Here is a 15,899-nt window from a genome sequence, read left to right on the forward strand (position 1 = left end):
ACTCCCCTGCCCCCTCCCCTTGCATTCTCTAAATGGGCAGGGGCAGGGGCGTGTGCTGTCCTGTATCGGTGTCGCCGGTCAGTCGCACTCTTCCATGCAATAGCTGCAGCTCTCAGTGCTGTGGGTGGTTGCAGTGGGCTTCTCTTCCTCTCACGACAGCGAAGAACACCGTTTCACCGACATCGAGACAGTGGATAAGCGCCATAGTGGAACATGGCTCTGCCTGTGGGTTTCTCTGGCACCAGTCGTCCCTCTTTCACCAGAATCAATGTGAAATGGACAGCCTGACTTTTGTGAACTGAACTGTTATTTTTAGCCAAATAAAGTCATTATCCTACCAGCTGCGTGATGCCTGGAAGGTAAGTCCCAGTGAAGACGCACATTTCCATGCATAAGTGCCCCTCCACCTGTGAAATACACACTTTGAGCTACACATTTTATTAGGACCTCAACCTATCATTTCTAAAATTGTTAATGTTAATCAATTTCAAGTTATTTTGTTAGGTGAAAGATTTCCCATTGCTATAGGAGAGAAAAGATTTAAATGTTGCCTTAAATCAAGTGCTTAAGTCTCTCCTTGATTCTGAAATGACTGAATGTTGTTGGACAGTATAGTACATTTTTGCACCTGGGATGTGGATTGTTTAATTTGTAATTTAGTATTTAAATTAAATAGGCAGCAAATGGTAGGATTACAAAGTAGTCCACGATGTCGAACACATTGCTATCTATCTTAAACACTGCAGTAGTCAAATCCTTCGGGTGTGTAGCACTGTATCGTCATAAATGTAACTCAGCAGCGCCATATCGATCGCCCCGTCCACGCCGAGCACTGCAACTGCATAAAAAAGGCGCCTGTCTCTTTAAGGGAGGTGCTACACCCCCTAGCATGTGATGCAGTTTCCAGCCAATGCCTGCGTCCGAGATGCAAAAATCTGGTTCAAACCGGTTTCCATCTTATATTTCTATATAAAAACTTTATAAAAGATACAGCCATTATATTACATTTACCATTGCTTAACGGTTTCCTCCGGACCTGCCCGCAGCGGTGAACGAGCTTTCCTTTTCTGCTAGTTGTGTTGCAAGTGAAAGCGGTTAAGATGCCTAAAAGAAAGGTATGAAAATACAGCAACTGTATCGTATAGCAACTATCCATATTGTTAATGTATATTTTGAAATTACCGAGCTTGTTTTTTTCGTGCAGTAGAAACTCCTTTACCTCTTGCAAGCGTTTTGCAGCATTTTAAGATGAGACATCTGCACTGTCAAAATTATAAAGAATATTTCCGAAAATGTCATTTCGCTTTTAAAAATTATTTGTTTTTGTTCCTTTTAATTTTTAAATACATGCGTGGTAGTTTATTTAAAAAAATAAGTTGCACTGGGGTCTTGGCGCGCTGTGATGTGGTTAGACACCGCTCTCCGGCTGGGCATTGGCACAATTTTAAGAGCTGCGTTTTATCTTTTTTTTTTTTACAGCACACGTCCTTATTTTTTCTCATCTGTATCTTAAATGTGCGCAAGACCTTATATTAATTTGATCACAAATTGTAAATTTTGAAATGTTTGTAGGTTATCTAAAATATTTTACAAGCGTCGTTAGAAGTTTGGTTTTTAATTTTTTTAATGTATCGATTAAAAAATAAAGTAATCTTGAATTATTAACTAAGATAAATGTAAAATTAGATTTTTTTTTAGAAAAATGTATTTTTTCGGCACAGCGCATTAGGACCGCGTTATTAAGCTATTTTTTTATTTTCTCGTTTGCTTGCTGGTCTTCAAGCTACCTACTCGGTTTTATTCGGGCTGCCATCTTTGTTATTGTTGTTTCGGTCAAACTAACGCTTAGTTGGGAAAATGAAATTATTTTATTACGAAGGCCTTTCCTGAGACATTTAAATTCAATTCGGGTGGTTGAATAATTAGTTGATCGATTTTTTTTTTATTCCTGGGGTAAATATTAATTATGAACATTTACTACAAAAGCAGGGGTCGGTCAAGTTGACTTTAACCCGAGTTTGTTGCCAGGCGCTTCGTCTTTCGAAATTAAAAATAGACGACTTGGGTTTTTTTTTTCCTGTTGGTGTTTTTGTGTTAATATGAAGTGGGCGGTTTCGCCGTGCAGTCCAGCTTTCCTTCTCCCTAAGTCAGAACTAAAACGAGCACGTTTACACTAAAGTCCGAGAAAAAAAATGGATGTGAAAAATAAATCTTGTGGAGTGCGTCTCCTTCGCCGTGTGAGGGTCTTAGGAGAAATAACGGTTGTGCAGAAAGTGCAGTTTTCTTTTGTTCAGCGGTATTTCTGGGCAGGAGCGCGCGCTGACAGGAATAAAGGAGGCGCGCAGGGCTCGAGCACCAGATTTGAATTTGAATATGGGCGGGAGATTTTCAACCGCCAACTCAGCGGCCGCCAAAAACAGTGCCGCGGAAGTGCGGCCGCAGCTGCTGGGACGCGGAAAGTGATGATGTGCACTTATGCGTTTTCGATAAAACCGATCTTATATCTGATTAAGTTTGATATGAAACTGTTCAAAAGATAAAACATGTAAAAGACCACCCCGGGACCTCATTAATATGCATTATTTGCCAGGTATCCTTGTCTTCATCCATTGAACTTGCCGCTAAATTATAGAAGAGTTTTATAAAAGCAGTAGGTTCTGATTGCAACATAATTGATAAAAATAACATTTGAATGTGAAAGGATAAAAACAAGCGGCTTTTTTAGTCCATCGCGTATTTATAAATACATATTTTGTGTTATTCCATTTTTTAACTTATTTTTGAAAGGGTTTTAGTTGGTAAAAACAAGTTTTATGTTGCAGATAATGTAATGACGTTTCTAAATGAATCGATTGTAAATCTTGTAGGTTATTGGTTTCTTGTGGAGCGTTTTGCAACTTTGAGTGCAATCCACAAAACAACTGTTAAAATGTCTTTAAACTTTTGTTTTTAGTTGACTAACTTTATATAACACAATTTCTTTATTTTATTTTTTTTTTAGATGGAAGTAGATAAATCTACCAAGTCTAAGGAAGAGGTTGGTAATTAAATTTTAAGTTTCCAGAAGAGACATTTTGAGTTTTTATTGGCTGTAATCGAAAGTGTTCTCATCAGTTTTGTATGTTCTTTTTCGTCTGTTTTGCCAATCTAGCCATTATCAATTATGTCGATTTTGCATGTCATTGCTCTGTGTTGATCTGGTCTTAATATTTTTTCACATGCCACACACATCCCTTGAAGAATAAGCACACTGAATCACAGTTTCGCTCATCGTATGCAGTTTGTGTTCTAAGCAGAAAAACTTGGTTGTGTCTAGCCCGATTTATCTGCTTGTTCAAAAACTGACCCCTGAATAAGCCTCAGTGAAGTTCTGTTTTTTTATTTCAGACTTTTTAATGTTTTATCAGTTTTTAGTTACGATTGAAACTAAGAGGTTTCTAATGTTTTTCTGTTTTCCCCCTACATCACAGCCAAGACGTTCTGCAAGGTTGTTGGCTGTAAGTATGTTTTTTAAACCTTTGGGGTGCTATGGAGCATATAAGGTTACTTGAACTTTTGTGGCATGTTTCAGTGGTAAAATTGCTAGTGATTCAGCAGATGTGATCAGAAATTGTGCAAAAATGTGTTATAGTTTTCTTCACCTTTCCTTTCACAGTGTTGATTCTGTATCTTTTTAAACTGAAATACTCATCATATGGGGTCTGGATTTCATTAGTGATGGATACTAAATGGTTTTGTGCAGTAACTTCAGTATTTTTAATATTTGTTATTTGGTTACTAGAAACCTGCTCCGCCAAAGCCTGAGCCCAAACCCAAAAAGACTGCACCTAAGGTATGACATCTACTTCTTTACATAATACTGTCACCTGAAAAGTGTGGTAATCATTCAAATGTTTGTTTGGCATAGGGAAAATCTAAAAATGGATTGTGTTTTACAGTTGATTGAGTGCAAGTTGGATTAATTTCTTGGTGCCTTGTTGAGTGGTAGGGTGCCAGATGAATGTGATATTGGGAGCCATGGATACTCCTGCAGTGTCAAGGAGGGGAAATCCTTTGTTCATTTTTTTTGCTTAAATGTTTTTTGCTTAAATGGTGACAAATGAGCAGTTACTGTTTGTTGTTACTCATGTGTTTTATGGGCAGTGCCGTTACTGCAAGCACCAACCACTACTGGATAGCATTTTGGTTGTATTCGTAAATATTTTACTTTTGATCTGAAACAATGAAGGTTCTTCAGCTGTCACTCTTTTGTTTTAAATACCCTAACAGACTTCTGTGGGACAGTGCCTGAAAGTTACACTTCACATCATCACAATGTATTTTGTAATCGGAACACACTGTTGCGTGTGCAAGTGATCTCCCATGTCCTGTAATTCCAGTGGCTAAATTTGTTTTCATGGCAGTGAAAATAAAGAAACAAGATGTATTAAAGAGGGTGGAATGGGAAAATATACAATCCTAATAATCGCTTTCATCAAGTTTTAACAGTCAAATGAAATGCAGAACAACTATAGGAAACTATATATCGTAAGAAACAACACGCCCTCTACTTCAAGACTGTATATTTAAATCCCAATCTGGCAGTACAATATTTACATGAAAAACCATTTTCCTGATTGAGTAGGATACATGATGTTGTCAACATAATGAACGGATACTGCAGGTTTGTGTTTTGTACAGTGAAAATATTATTACATATCTTATATTTCATAGGATTGCCTAAATAAAAAACCCTGCATCATTACAGTTAAACACCAAAGGAATTTTCCAAACACACGATTCCATTACTGAGATATCCCCTATGCGGTGTCTCCAGTCCTTCCTGGTATGATAAAAGCTGCAATTGAATGGTGGTGTGTTTTGCTGCTTCAGTAGGTGAACTAGCTGTCACTCAGTGAAAATCTGACCATTAGAGATTTAGAGGTAGTCTAAAGTTGCCCGGTGATATGTTGAGGCTGTCTGTAGTCTAATCCAGCGATGATCTATCAACACATATAACCTTTCAGACCCACTTCAATAAGAAAGAGCAAGCGCATCAGTACACAGCAGCGAAAGTTTAAAACTTCTGTGACACTTTTTCACGTCCGTTGCATGGAGAAAAAAAAAGTGGCATGCAGAGAACCAAAGCAGCAGGAAAAGAACAATATTCCTGAAGTTTGCGATGAGATTTGCAAGACTGACAGCGATGCTGAAAACGATGAGCTTTCTGGTCTGGAGAGCGCCAATTCAATCTCCAAAGCAGCATTTGAAGATAGATTAGATCCACTTCGGGATTTGTAAGTATAATATTATTCATATAATAATAAACACCATAAATAGCATTATAATTACTCTAGTTGTTATTATTGTTATGCAGATTTTATGCATGTTTTAATGTAAATATTACTATTTGAGTCACACAGTGTACACAGAAATACATTTTAGCATGTATTGTCATCTGTGATCTACCAAAAAGTTTTTAGATTTGCATGTTACATTTTTTTACATTAGATTCATTGTTTTCTTAGCTTTTCAATGGCCAAGGTGTTCCTTTGTGTGTCACCTGTCCATCAAATAGAGATGAAAGAAACATGTTGTCTGTAGTTCAACGATAATATTGGAAATTTCCAATTATGTTTTTTCTAAATTTCATTTTTTTATTTTCAGTGAGGAGATTGAAGAAGACACCCCCACTACCTCCACATATCTGAGTACTAATGCTCCTCTGAGGAAGAGAAGGCAATTTGATTCCTACACCTTATCCTTGTAGCCCACCACCCATGTATGCAGAACCATTGGTGTGCAGCAGGGTGAGCTCAACCTCAGACTCTGAGGAGAGGTGGAAGAGTGCAAGGGAAGAAGATGTGGAACCTGTGTAGTTCCGCTTCTGTCCAGCACGTACACCTGGACCACAACTGGACACCACAAAGAAGTATTCCCCGCTAGACCTTTTCCACCCTTCTTTCAGTATGAATGTTGTACAAAGTCTGTGTATAAACAAATAAATACACTGAGCAGAAGGCTAAGGGAAAACAAGACCATTGGGTTCCTGTTTAAGTGAAGGAATGTAACAATTTCATTGGTATTATAATTTTGATGGGGCTCCTAACAGCTCATAGTGTGAGAGATTACTGCAGTCTGCGTAGGCCATATGGAATTCCATTCTGCTGTAGTGTTATGTCCAGGAAAATATTTGAAGCCATCTCTTGGAATCTACACATAAGTGACCCAGAGGAAGATCAGAAGAATAATCAGACAAGAGGAACTCAAAAATATGGATCACCTTTTCCATCTCAGACCTCTTTTGGATTCCTTGCTCCTAGCCTGTGGGACATACTATCACCCCCAAAGGCAAAGCCAACAAAATGGGGCTTCAAACTGTTTGTGCTGGCAGATTCTAACAGTGGATACACCTGTGACTTCGGTATCTACACAAGGAAATCTCAGGTTGCTTTTGGTAAAAGACTGAGTTATGATTGTGTTATGAACCTTATAAAGGTGTCATACTTAGGCACAGGGTACCATTTGTATGTTGACAATTTTTACACCAGCACAGAACTGTTTCGAGAGCTTTACAAACAGAAGTTTGGAGCTTGTGGAACAAAAAGGCAGAATTCTCGGGGCTTCCCATACACAAAAGAAAATGATCTCCCTAAGAAAGCTGAAAGAGGGACATTGCGCTGAATAAGGAGTGGTGAACTGCTGTTCACCAAATAGATGGACACACATGAAGTGACAGTGTGCAGTTTCATCCATAAAGTGTACAAAGGAGAAACAGTCCAGCGACGAGTGAAGAGCCAAGATGGGACTTGGAGGGTGAAGTCTGTACCTGTCCCTGAGCCAATCAAGGCCTACAATCAGCACATGGGAGGTGTGGATTTGTCAGATGCCCTTATTAAACATTACAACACGGCACAGAAAACCATGAGTTGGTACAAGAAACTTTTCGATCACCTCGTTGACATAACTGACATCCTTAACAAGGAACTCTCGGATTCAGAAATATCGAGCGCTTACTCAAAGTTTCTGAGAAGAGCTGTGTAAACAGCTTGTTGACATCGGGGTTGAGGAGCAGGAGGAGAACTGTCCAAGCACTGAAAAACCCGCGCTGTGTGTCCCTGTAGCTATCACAGAGGGTGTGGTACTAAAGTCCTGTTTTGAAGTCCACCATTCGACGTAAATACTATGCACTGAGGAAAAACGCAGGATGAAAACGCCCTGGAGGTTTGAAGGTTGCAACATACCTTTATGCTTAATTGTTGACAGAAACTGCTTCGAAAAGTGGCACATACGTCTGAAAAAGAAGTAGGACCTTTGAGCACTTCCGCCTTGTGGAACAGGAGCCACTGCTGGCACCAAAAAATCTAAAAAAAGACTTCAGCAACAAATAATGCCGCAGTTCACTGTGTGCACTTAGTGTTGTTTGATATATGTACGATGTTATGTACTTTATGGATTTAAATAGTTTGGTCCATTTTGTGCTTATGTTTCTTTTTCACATATTGTTTTGAAAAGTAAATTTTGGTTAAGTAAACACTAATTTGAAAGAAAAGCCTCATTATTTTTCTTTTAGACATTTGCACCATTTCAAACAAGTCAGCGACAAAACTACTGTTGGCTACATGAACATTCCAAACTTCAAGTGGTTTGATTAGTTCAGGGAATTTGGTTGTCTTACTGTTTGCATTTTTTTAAGTAGCGAGAAAAGTAGTTGAGTCATTTTGGGCACCACTTTGATATATAGTGAACAAAGGTAAAGATGGCTGTGGAGACCATGAGTCTGGTGGCCAGTTTGTCTTGAAAGGATTTAAACAAGCTTATCATTAAGGATGGACTACCTAGTAAAGATGCATACCTTGTTTGTAAATATTGTGACTTGTATGTTGTGTGTTGCTTAGTGTGTGTATTGCATTATTAATAAATGTTTTTAATAAAAAGATGGACTACCTTGAAAGGCTGAGAAAAGCTTATTTTGAAAGACTAAAAAAATCTTGTTAGGTTAGTAACATCACTACTTATACTGATGGAAATACACTTTTTTCTTTTGGATATTGATGCCCAAGGGGTTACCTTGGATTGAGTTCCTGGACCAGGCCTGTTCTGTTTATACTTTCCAAGATAATGCAGGATGTTCAAACATCTCTTCTAGGCAGAAGTGGCCTGTAAGGGGCTAGCGGTTTAGTTCAGTTTTAACTGTTGTTCTGTTGGTACTTCTTTAAATTTATCCTTTCTGTGAGATAAAATACATTAAAATTGTAGCTGATTGGTTCATATGTTCTGTAATTTCCAGTGTGTTTCCTGTACTGTATTTAAGAAGTATTTTGTTTTGCAGAAGGCAGTTAAAGGGAAAAAGGGGAAAGGTGATGCTGGAAACAACCCTGCTGAAAATGGTGATGCCAAGACGGATCAGGTAAGTGATCCGCTCACACCTTAATACACACCCATTAGTGATTTGTGTTAAAAGAGACGGTTTGATCTCAGGCTGCCTCCAGGACTACAGTAGGCTGATTGCTTGGTGATTGCCCTCTCCCCTTTTGTCCTTATTTACCCCCTGACCACTGACCACAGTGCGCTGTCTACATTTCACTGGAATTTCACTGGATTGTGGTTTTTGTAGCTGGACTATGTCTTCACTACAGATAAGGACAGGAAATAAATTAATAGTCTGCACTGGTGAACTCGTGACTGCAGTAGTAGGCTTATCTATGTTCTTTGCTGTAACATGTTGTATGATCAAAAACACAATTATTAGGGTTACAGAATGTTGTTTAAAACATAAGTTATAAATAGGAAAATTCATTTTTACACATGCACTCCCCAGTTGCTAGGATAGGTTAGTGTATAAAACTGAAAGCTTTAGATGTGCGTTTGCCATATTTGTTTTTGCTGAAATTCTAGATATGCTCTCAATGCCTGGATTTAAGTATTTTCCATTTTATTTTATTCTATTAGATTCTTCCATTTCCATTTTATTAGATTCTATTACAGAACAAAAAAGTGGTTTAAACTTAATTATGTCCTCAAATTCAAGAGAGTACATGTGTAATAGTAATGTTTTGTGTACTAGTTTCTTTTAGCCTAGTTTATCAAAAACAATTACATCTGAAGTTTTACAGATGGCTTGATGCTGTGACAGAGAACTTGATCCAGTGAAGTAGAACAGCTGTATTTGATAACACTTCACCCTCAATTTCTTCACTTCATCAGCTTCTGAAGTTTTATAGTAGACTTTCTGAGTGAAGAAAATTAGATTTCACTCTAGCTTTTTCTATTTCATTTTACTGTGTACTTATTAGTCAAGTGGATAAATCTTTTCAAGAGGTGGAATTTTATGTAACTGCAGAGTTGTATTTTTCTCCCTGAATATCTCTCTCCCTTTGCCCCACAAGCTTACCTGCAAAGCTGAATTGCAGTTTAGAATTTCAGAGTCCTCAAATGATCAGATTGATACCTCTGAAAGTGTCACAAATGTTTTAACTTTGCAAAACTTTGTTCTATTAACAGTGAAATTGCATTTTAATGTTTATAAGAACTGGAAAATATGGATGTGACATTTGTTCTCAATACAGAAGTATTCCTAAAAAATCTCATCTTACAAAGGCGGAGACAGTGCAGTGTCATTGACCTTGAAATTTATAACAGAAAAAAATTTGAATGGTTCCTAGAATGAACACCTAAACATCAGTACGTCCAAATAGAGGAGAATGGAAAATATTTTAAACACAATTGGTATAAATTCACAGATTAGTCTATGAAAGCAACGAAAGTTTATATTAATTGGTGTATTTTTAATAGGATTTTTTCAAATGGTCTCAAAAGGTGACTGGAAGTTCAGAATTACATTAACTTTTTTACCTTGATAATGATACTGACTGCTGTATTTGGCTGAATTCAGAGACAAGAGGTTTTTGTCCTATCCAGTAGTGTTTTATATGTAGTGTCTGACTCAGTGATGAACCTTTGTTATTTTTATAGGCACAGAAGACCGAGTCGGCTGGCGACGCCAAGTAAACTGCGTTTTAATCTTTTGATAATTCTATGTACTTGGTGACTGTACAGTTTGAAATAACTATTTTTTATCAAGTTTTATATAAAAATGCAGTTGTTAGAAATCCATTGTTAGCTTACATTTGATGTATTTGAAACTGTGTGCAAAAGGGGTTATTGTTAGTTTAAAACTTTTTTTATGCCATTGTTAGAAAAACTCCGTCCGTACAATGTTAAAGCAAGGTCGTGCCCTTTGTAATAAAGTTATAAAACTGCTGAATGTTGATTTTTTTCTCTACATTTTGGTTTTTAAAATACAAGTTTAAATACCAAACCTTATCATAAGGCAGCTAACTTATATTTTTAAAAAGTAGATGTTGAAGGGATAACCTTTTTCCCTATCAGATGTTTTTTTAATAAATATATAATTTCAGCTAAGTAGATACAAATGTGTAGTTTAAAATCCAAGCACATCCACATATAATGAAAGTAAAGAACAGCAGGAATGGCAAAAAAGTAAAAAAAAAAAACAACCCTCTTGTTAAATTTAAAATGTGAACTTAACGTCTTTTTAAACCGATGGAGTTGTTTTGTTTTTGTAGAGATTGGAAGGAAGCTTCAGGCAGCCTCCCAAAAATCGTGACGTTCTTTGCAAGTTTGCATTAATAAAAGAAATACAGAAAAGTCTCTTTGGCTTGGTTATTTGGAATTTGTGTGCGTTTTTGTGAAATGGCATAAAAATTGTATTGGTTCACTACTATATCACAACAGGAATTAAATGTTACAGTTTCTTGAATAAGCCCTACAATTTGTAATCAACAGTTGTAATAAAGCCATGTTTCATAGTTTTCTCATTTATCCAAATGTTCTGAGCAGTAGAAGTTCATATATTTTACTGAACTTGTATTACTTGAGATAAAAATGCAGTGTGAGTTTTGTAAGACATTAAGCAAAAAATATTCAGTGGATACATCAAAGGAGTATTTGAAAGTTGAAAGGTTAATTTACTATGCTTGCCCAATATATTTTTCTGACCTTGGTTTATTGTCAGTTATTTGGGCCGTTTCATGAAGATTAGTTTCTCTAAAGCGCACACACACCTCTAATTTAACATAATTTTCTCAGCAACCCAATCATTTGTGTTTAAATGCGCAGCCAACTATATTGGGGTAGAAGTATCTGTCTTGTCTTTATATCAAATAATTATTAAAATACATTTGAACTGTAACAACTTGAAACTTATTTAAAGCATTTATGTTACATGGCTTTAGCTAGATTTTTTTAGATTAATTCTTGTTTCACTGTTGTATAAATACTAAAGTGCTTGTTAAATCGGTATCTTCAGTAATGTAAAATATTGAGGGCATGGAAGGACATTGAAAGTCATTTTTTAATTGAAGGCACTGGTTTAGACATCAGGAAAAAATTTTTTAAACTCATAAAGGGTCTCTTTTCCAGTTCTGAGTAAAACTAGTGAAATGTGATTTTAAAATCTTCCTCCTAAGTCTGCAAGAACATTTTTAAAAGTCTTCTACCTTTTTAAAGCGCCATGAATTGTAAGTATATTGGTTTGAAGTCTTATCTTCCAGTGCATAAATTGTAGATTAAAAACTTTGAAAGACATTTTTTTCTATCTTGGGAACAGGTTTATCTTGTTATAGCAAAGTTAAAAGGTTTAGAATATAACTTGAATAGTATGTTTTGGTGAACTTAAAAACCTATCATCAGTTTTAGGTATAGTGCCTTATTTTAGAAAGGCCCTGAGCTAACAGCAAAAATAAGAAAAGGTTTATATATTTGGCTGCAAGGTCTTTAATGTGAAACAGCTAGAATTCTCAGGAGAGAAACAGGTGGATGTCTAACTACAGCACTGAACTGGAGAGATGGTGCTAATTGGCTGCCACTGCAGGTCACAGGAGTTAATATATTGGCCAATATTCTGAGCCCTAGTTAACAATCTCAACCCAGCCAGTTTTGTCACTATGCTACTTGTGCACTACTGCTCATGACGAGCTCAAACAATGCCATGTTCAACCTGAGGTTTGACACAGTTGGGAGTGCTTGCTTTTTATTAACAGGGGCATAAGAGAAGCTCAAAAGTGAAATTTCCCATTGATTTTTTGACTGTAGAGCATACCTCAGCAACATTCTGTGGTTGGAGAATCCATTTTCAAGAAATCCCTTTCAATAAGGACCCCCCAATTTAATCTTAAAGCAAATTAATGTATCATTTGTGGTGTAAATGTGATTGCAGGTTGACCATTAATAAATGTAACCAATAATACGCTATTAAGCAAATCTGAAAACTTGGTTTCATATTCTACTAGATTTAGAATGGAACTCTTCCCTTTGGGATTTCCTGGAAGTCTGGTGTTCTGTGATTTGTTATTGGTTAAATTGTCTAGATGTAGTATCCATAGTACAAACAGTACGTTTTTGGTCACTCACAGATGGCAGCATGTTCCAGTGGCCTATTGTTTACAGTATTGTGATGAGTCCATGGGAGCCACTTGTTCTTGAGAATGGAAAAGTGTCCGTTTGAATCTGACCACCTTTCAGTAAAAACAGTTTTGCCACTGTAACAAAAACAACTATCGCACTTGCCTTGAGGCAACTGTGATGGTAACTGGCCGAACAGGTTTTTTCTGAACATTTTTATGTGTCTATTAAACATGTCACATTTACGTTCTAGCAAGAGCATTTTTTTAAATAATGATGTCAAAGCACTTTGTTTTACAAATACTTTTTAAAAAGTGTTAGAAGCTGTGCCCATTGAAATCATTGATTTATAAAAAAGAGCAGAAAATACAATTGCAAGATACCTGTCAGCTTCATTTTTCATTGCTCTAAGAAAGTAGCCATTGAGCAATGAACAGAAAAGTTTTGAAATTTCCAATTTTGTAGTAGGTATACTAGGAATTTATACAGTTGGGTATTTACATGTGATACTAGCAATTTATAGCAGAATCCAAGGGTATGTGACTCCTGAAAGGAATAAATCAATTATCTCTTTAGTATGCTTATAAAACATTCAGGTGTTTTCTGAAGGATAGCAGGTTAGGGAAAGACATTTACTTTATTGCACGTTTTAACCCTGTTGTTTTGGATGCAACTATCCCTCCATTTTTCTAACCAAGTGGCGTTTTGTGTTCATTAAACATTAAAGGGCAGTGTTTTCAGCTTGCTTAGGAGCTCTTTACCAGCCCAATTTTGATCCAGCCAGTAACTTAACAGGCGTCCTGCAACCCTGAATTGCGGTTTGGTAAATGGGTGGACAGTAGGGTTGCGCAGTGATGAGCAGTACTTTCTTGCAGTGCCCTGGGTTCAGTTCTGGACCTGGGGTGCTGTTTGTATGTTCTCGTGTATGCATGCGTTTCCTCCCACAGGCCTGCTGAAATATGCAGTTTTTTTTATCTTGCTCCCCGTCTGCCCAGTGCAAACCTGAGTGTCGACCTCCACAGCCCCTTATTAAAACACTTATGCTAGGTGTGTTGACAAAGCCACGGAAATAAAACAGAGCTAAAACATTGTTTTACACAAAAAAAAATCATGAAAGCCCTTTTATGTTCTGCTTGTAATATTAACAACCATGTATATGACCCATGAAATTGTGTTAATATTAAATCGATTAGACATAGTAAATATGCTACTGCTGAAAATGAATTGCAATAAAGATGCAAATTCCCTATCTGTGTATTTCCTCTGTCGTATATAACCAAACGGTGTTTATCCGAATTAATTTTAAACCATGTTTTATTTCAATCCAGTAAGAGCAAAGGGTTTTGAACTGACTAATTCACGTCATGTGGCCATGGTGTCCCGGGATGGAGTAGGTGCGGAAGTACAGGGCGGAACCAATCAATTGTAACGTGACACTGCCCGTTATTAAGCTTTTAAGCGGATAACAATCCTGCTGTTTTCAATTTTAAAAATACAAGTTTGTTAAATACGTCTCTACCAAAGGCAAAAAAGTTCAAGCTAGACTGCACTCCTTCCGGATGGAGTTCGGGTCGAGCCATACTGAAAGCACTGGACTGACGAGTACAGCGCCGCTGGGCTGTGTCCCAGTGTGCACGCTTCTGCAAGGGCTCAGGGTGCCCCATTTCTAAATCTGTTTCACAAGGGTGCTCACGAGTGCCCCCGATGAGTGATGTGTTACATGTACTCTTGTTTGGATTGTATCTATTTTTGTTGTTCAAATAAGTTTTTAAAAAAGCGCCCCCTACAAGCCCAGCGGTCTCCGCTGAAGCAGGGAATCGACTCCAATTTTTTGCGGAATGGTGACGTTTCATGTTCTAGCCCATCAAAGCGGAGAGAAGGTGCCATGGAGAATGACATATTCACGAGCTAGAAAAGTTTAACTTACTTCATTACAGTTTGAAAACTCCTATTTGATATAAAAACAAAATTTAATTAGGCTACTTTAGATTCATACTGTATTGCCGAGTCCCACTCTTCGCACTACGCCCTCAGCCCTTCCTCCAAGTCCGCACGTCTGTGACGTAGCGCAAGTGGGGACTTCAAGGGAGCGAGGATTCGAGGGGGCACCCTCGCGTGACGTCACGTCTCGCCGGTTACCGGCTCACGGTGAAAATGATGTATGTTGTTCCAGTGGCTAAGCGCATGTCGGTAGACACCCGAGGAAGGCTCCACGTTGTCTCTTTTCTTGTCTTTTCAGCATGTAATAAACATTTACTTGTTCCTTTGCATCATTTTTTCATTCTCCACTCTCAGTTTGATGAAATTGAATTTCACGTCGTCAATCCCCGCACAAAAGTAGTGACACATCGTCATGTTGAATGGGCTCGACTCAAAACAGGCGAAGTAAACCCTGGCAATACCGCTCTCTGTTTATTCAAAGCTCCATCCCAAAAGCGTGAACTCTGCCCCAGGATCAGGAACTCAGAAGCACTGATAGAGCTGTTTGTGAAAATTTTGGAAATGTCTAGACGACACAAGGAAACTATCTGGAAGTGCATTTAAAATCGGGAACAGGAGACGCTTCTTTATCCAAAGGGTTTTAAGAGTGTGGAACAAGCTGCCCAGCCATGTGGTTGAAGCATACTTCAAGAAACTCATAATAACTACCAACAGGACCAGTGTTGCTGAATGGCTTGCTGGCGTTCATACTGTTCTTATGATTCATAAGGGAATTAAATATTATTTATGAGAAGATAGGTGACGTTTGGTGGTGTTTGAAGTTCATAGTGCTGCTTCAGAGTGCTTGGGTCTTGGGTTTGATTCCAGATGGACACCTTCTGTCTGGAGCACAGATGATCATGTGTAATTGATTATTTTCAAATCTGTCACTCCAAATAAGTACTTCATATATTGTAATTGTCCTCCTGCTGTCAGCCAGGTTAGCCTCTCTCCCTGTCTGTTACTTTTTTATTAATAACAGTTTCACCTGCTTTTCTTGTTTTTTCTTTATTTACTTTCCCTAAAGGTAATAGAGGACACTTTGTAATTTTCGACATCAAGGGGCCTCCATTTATTTTCAAGTATTAAAATTCCAAGGGCTGCAGTTCTCCAGACCCTGAGGAGCCACAGTCTTAGGCTTCCACAGTACCAGGCCTGCTGGATCACTGTAATATCAGCTGGAACTCACCATGGACATTAGGGCAAGCAAGCACATAGAGCTGGTGTTGCCAATAGAGAAATACATGATATTGGAGTCAGTCACACACAGGCATCCCTCACAAAATCCAATCTAATATGAGAGATGCTACAATCTTTTAACTCTTCTGCAGTGCCGCAGTATTCTGTATAAGTCATTACTGAAGAGATTCTTTGCAGTAGATAAGGATGTTCGTTGGCCATCGCTAATGAACCTTAAAGTTCTAAGCATACTGGTATGTGGATTTGATTGCCAGTGGGGCACAGTGGAACGGCAGCGAGTGTTGCTGCTTCACAGCTCCAGGGACCTGGGTTCA

The 15,899-nt window shown here is 37.8% G+C and overlaps 1 protein-coding gene and 1 long non-coding RNA gene across 2 annotated transcripts; both read left to right on the forward strand.

The window, feature by feature from the left end:
* The first annotated feature begins 914 nt into the window (after positions 1 to 914).
* On the forward strand, positions 915 to 10,653 carry hmgn2 (high mobility group nucleosomal binding domain 2). Its single transcript, XM_088932024.1, has 6 exons — positions 915 to 1,115; positions 3,002 to 3,037; positions 3,471 to 3,497; positions 3,782 to 3,832; positions 8,312 to 8,389; positions 9,955 to 10,653. Exons 1-6 carry the CDS (start codon positions 1,101 to 1,103, stop codon positions 9,988 to 9,990), a joined length of 243 nt encoding a protein of 80 aa, XP_088788150.1. The 5' UTR covers positions 915 to 1,100; the 3' UTR covers positions 9,991 to 10,653.
* On the forward strand, positions 5,005 to 6,012 carry LOC148820624 (uncharacterized). Its single transcript, XR_016094103.1, has 2 exons — positions 5,005 to 5,276; positions 5,647 to 6,012. It is a non-coding gene; the product is annotated as an uncharacterized LOC148820624 (long non-coding RNA).
* Positions 10,654 to 15,899: the final 5,246 nt, after the last annotated feature.

The sequence above is a fragment of the Atractosteus spatula genome, chromosome 14, assembly GCF_055471065.1.
Source record: "Atractosteus spatula isolate fAtrSpa1 chromosome 14, fAtrSpa1.hap1, whole genome shotgun sequence".
Lineage (NCBI taxonomy): Eukaryota > Metazoa > Chordata > Actinopteri > Semionotiformes > Lepisosteidae > Atractosteus > Atractosteus spatula.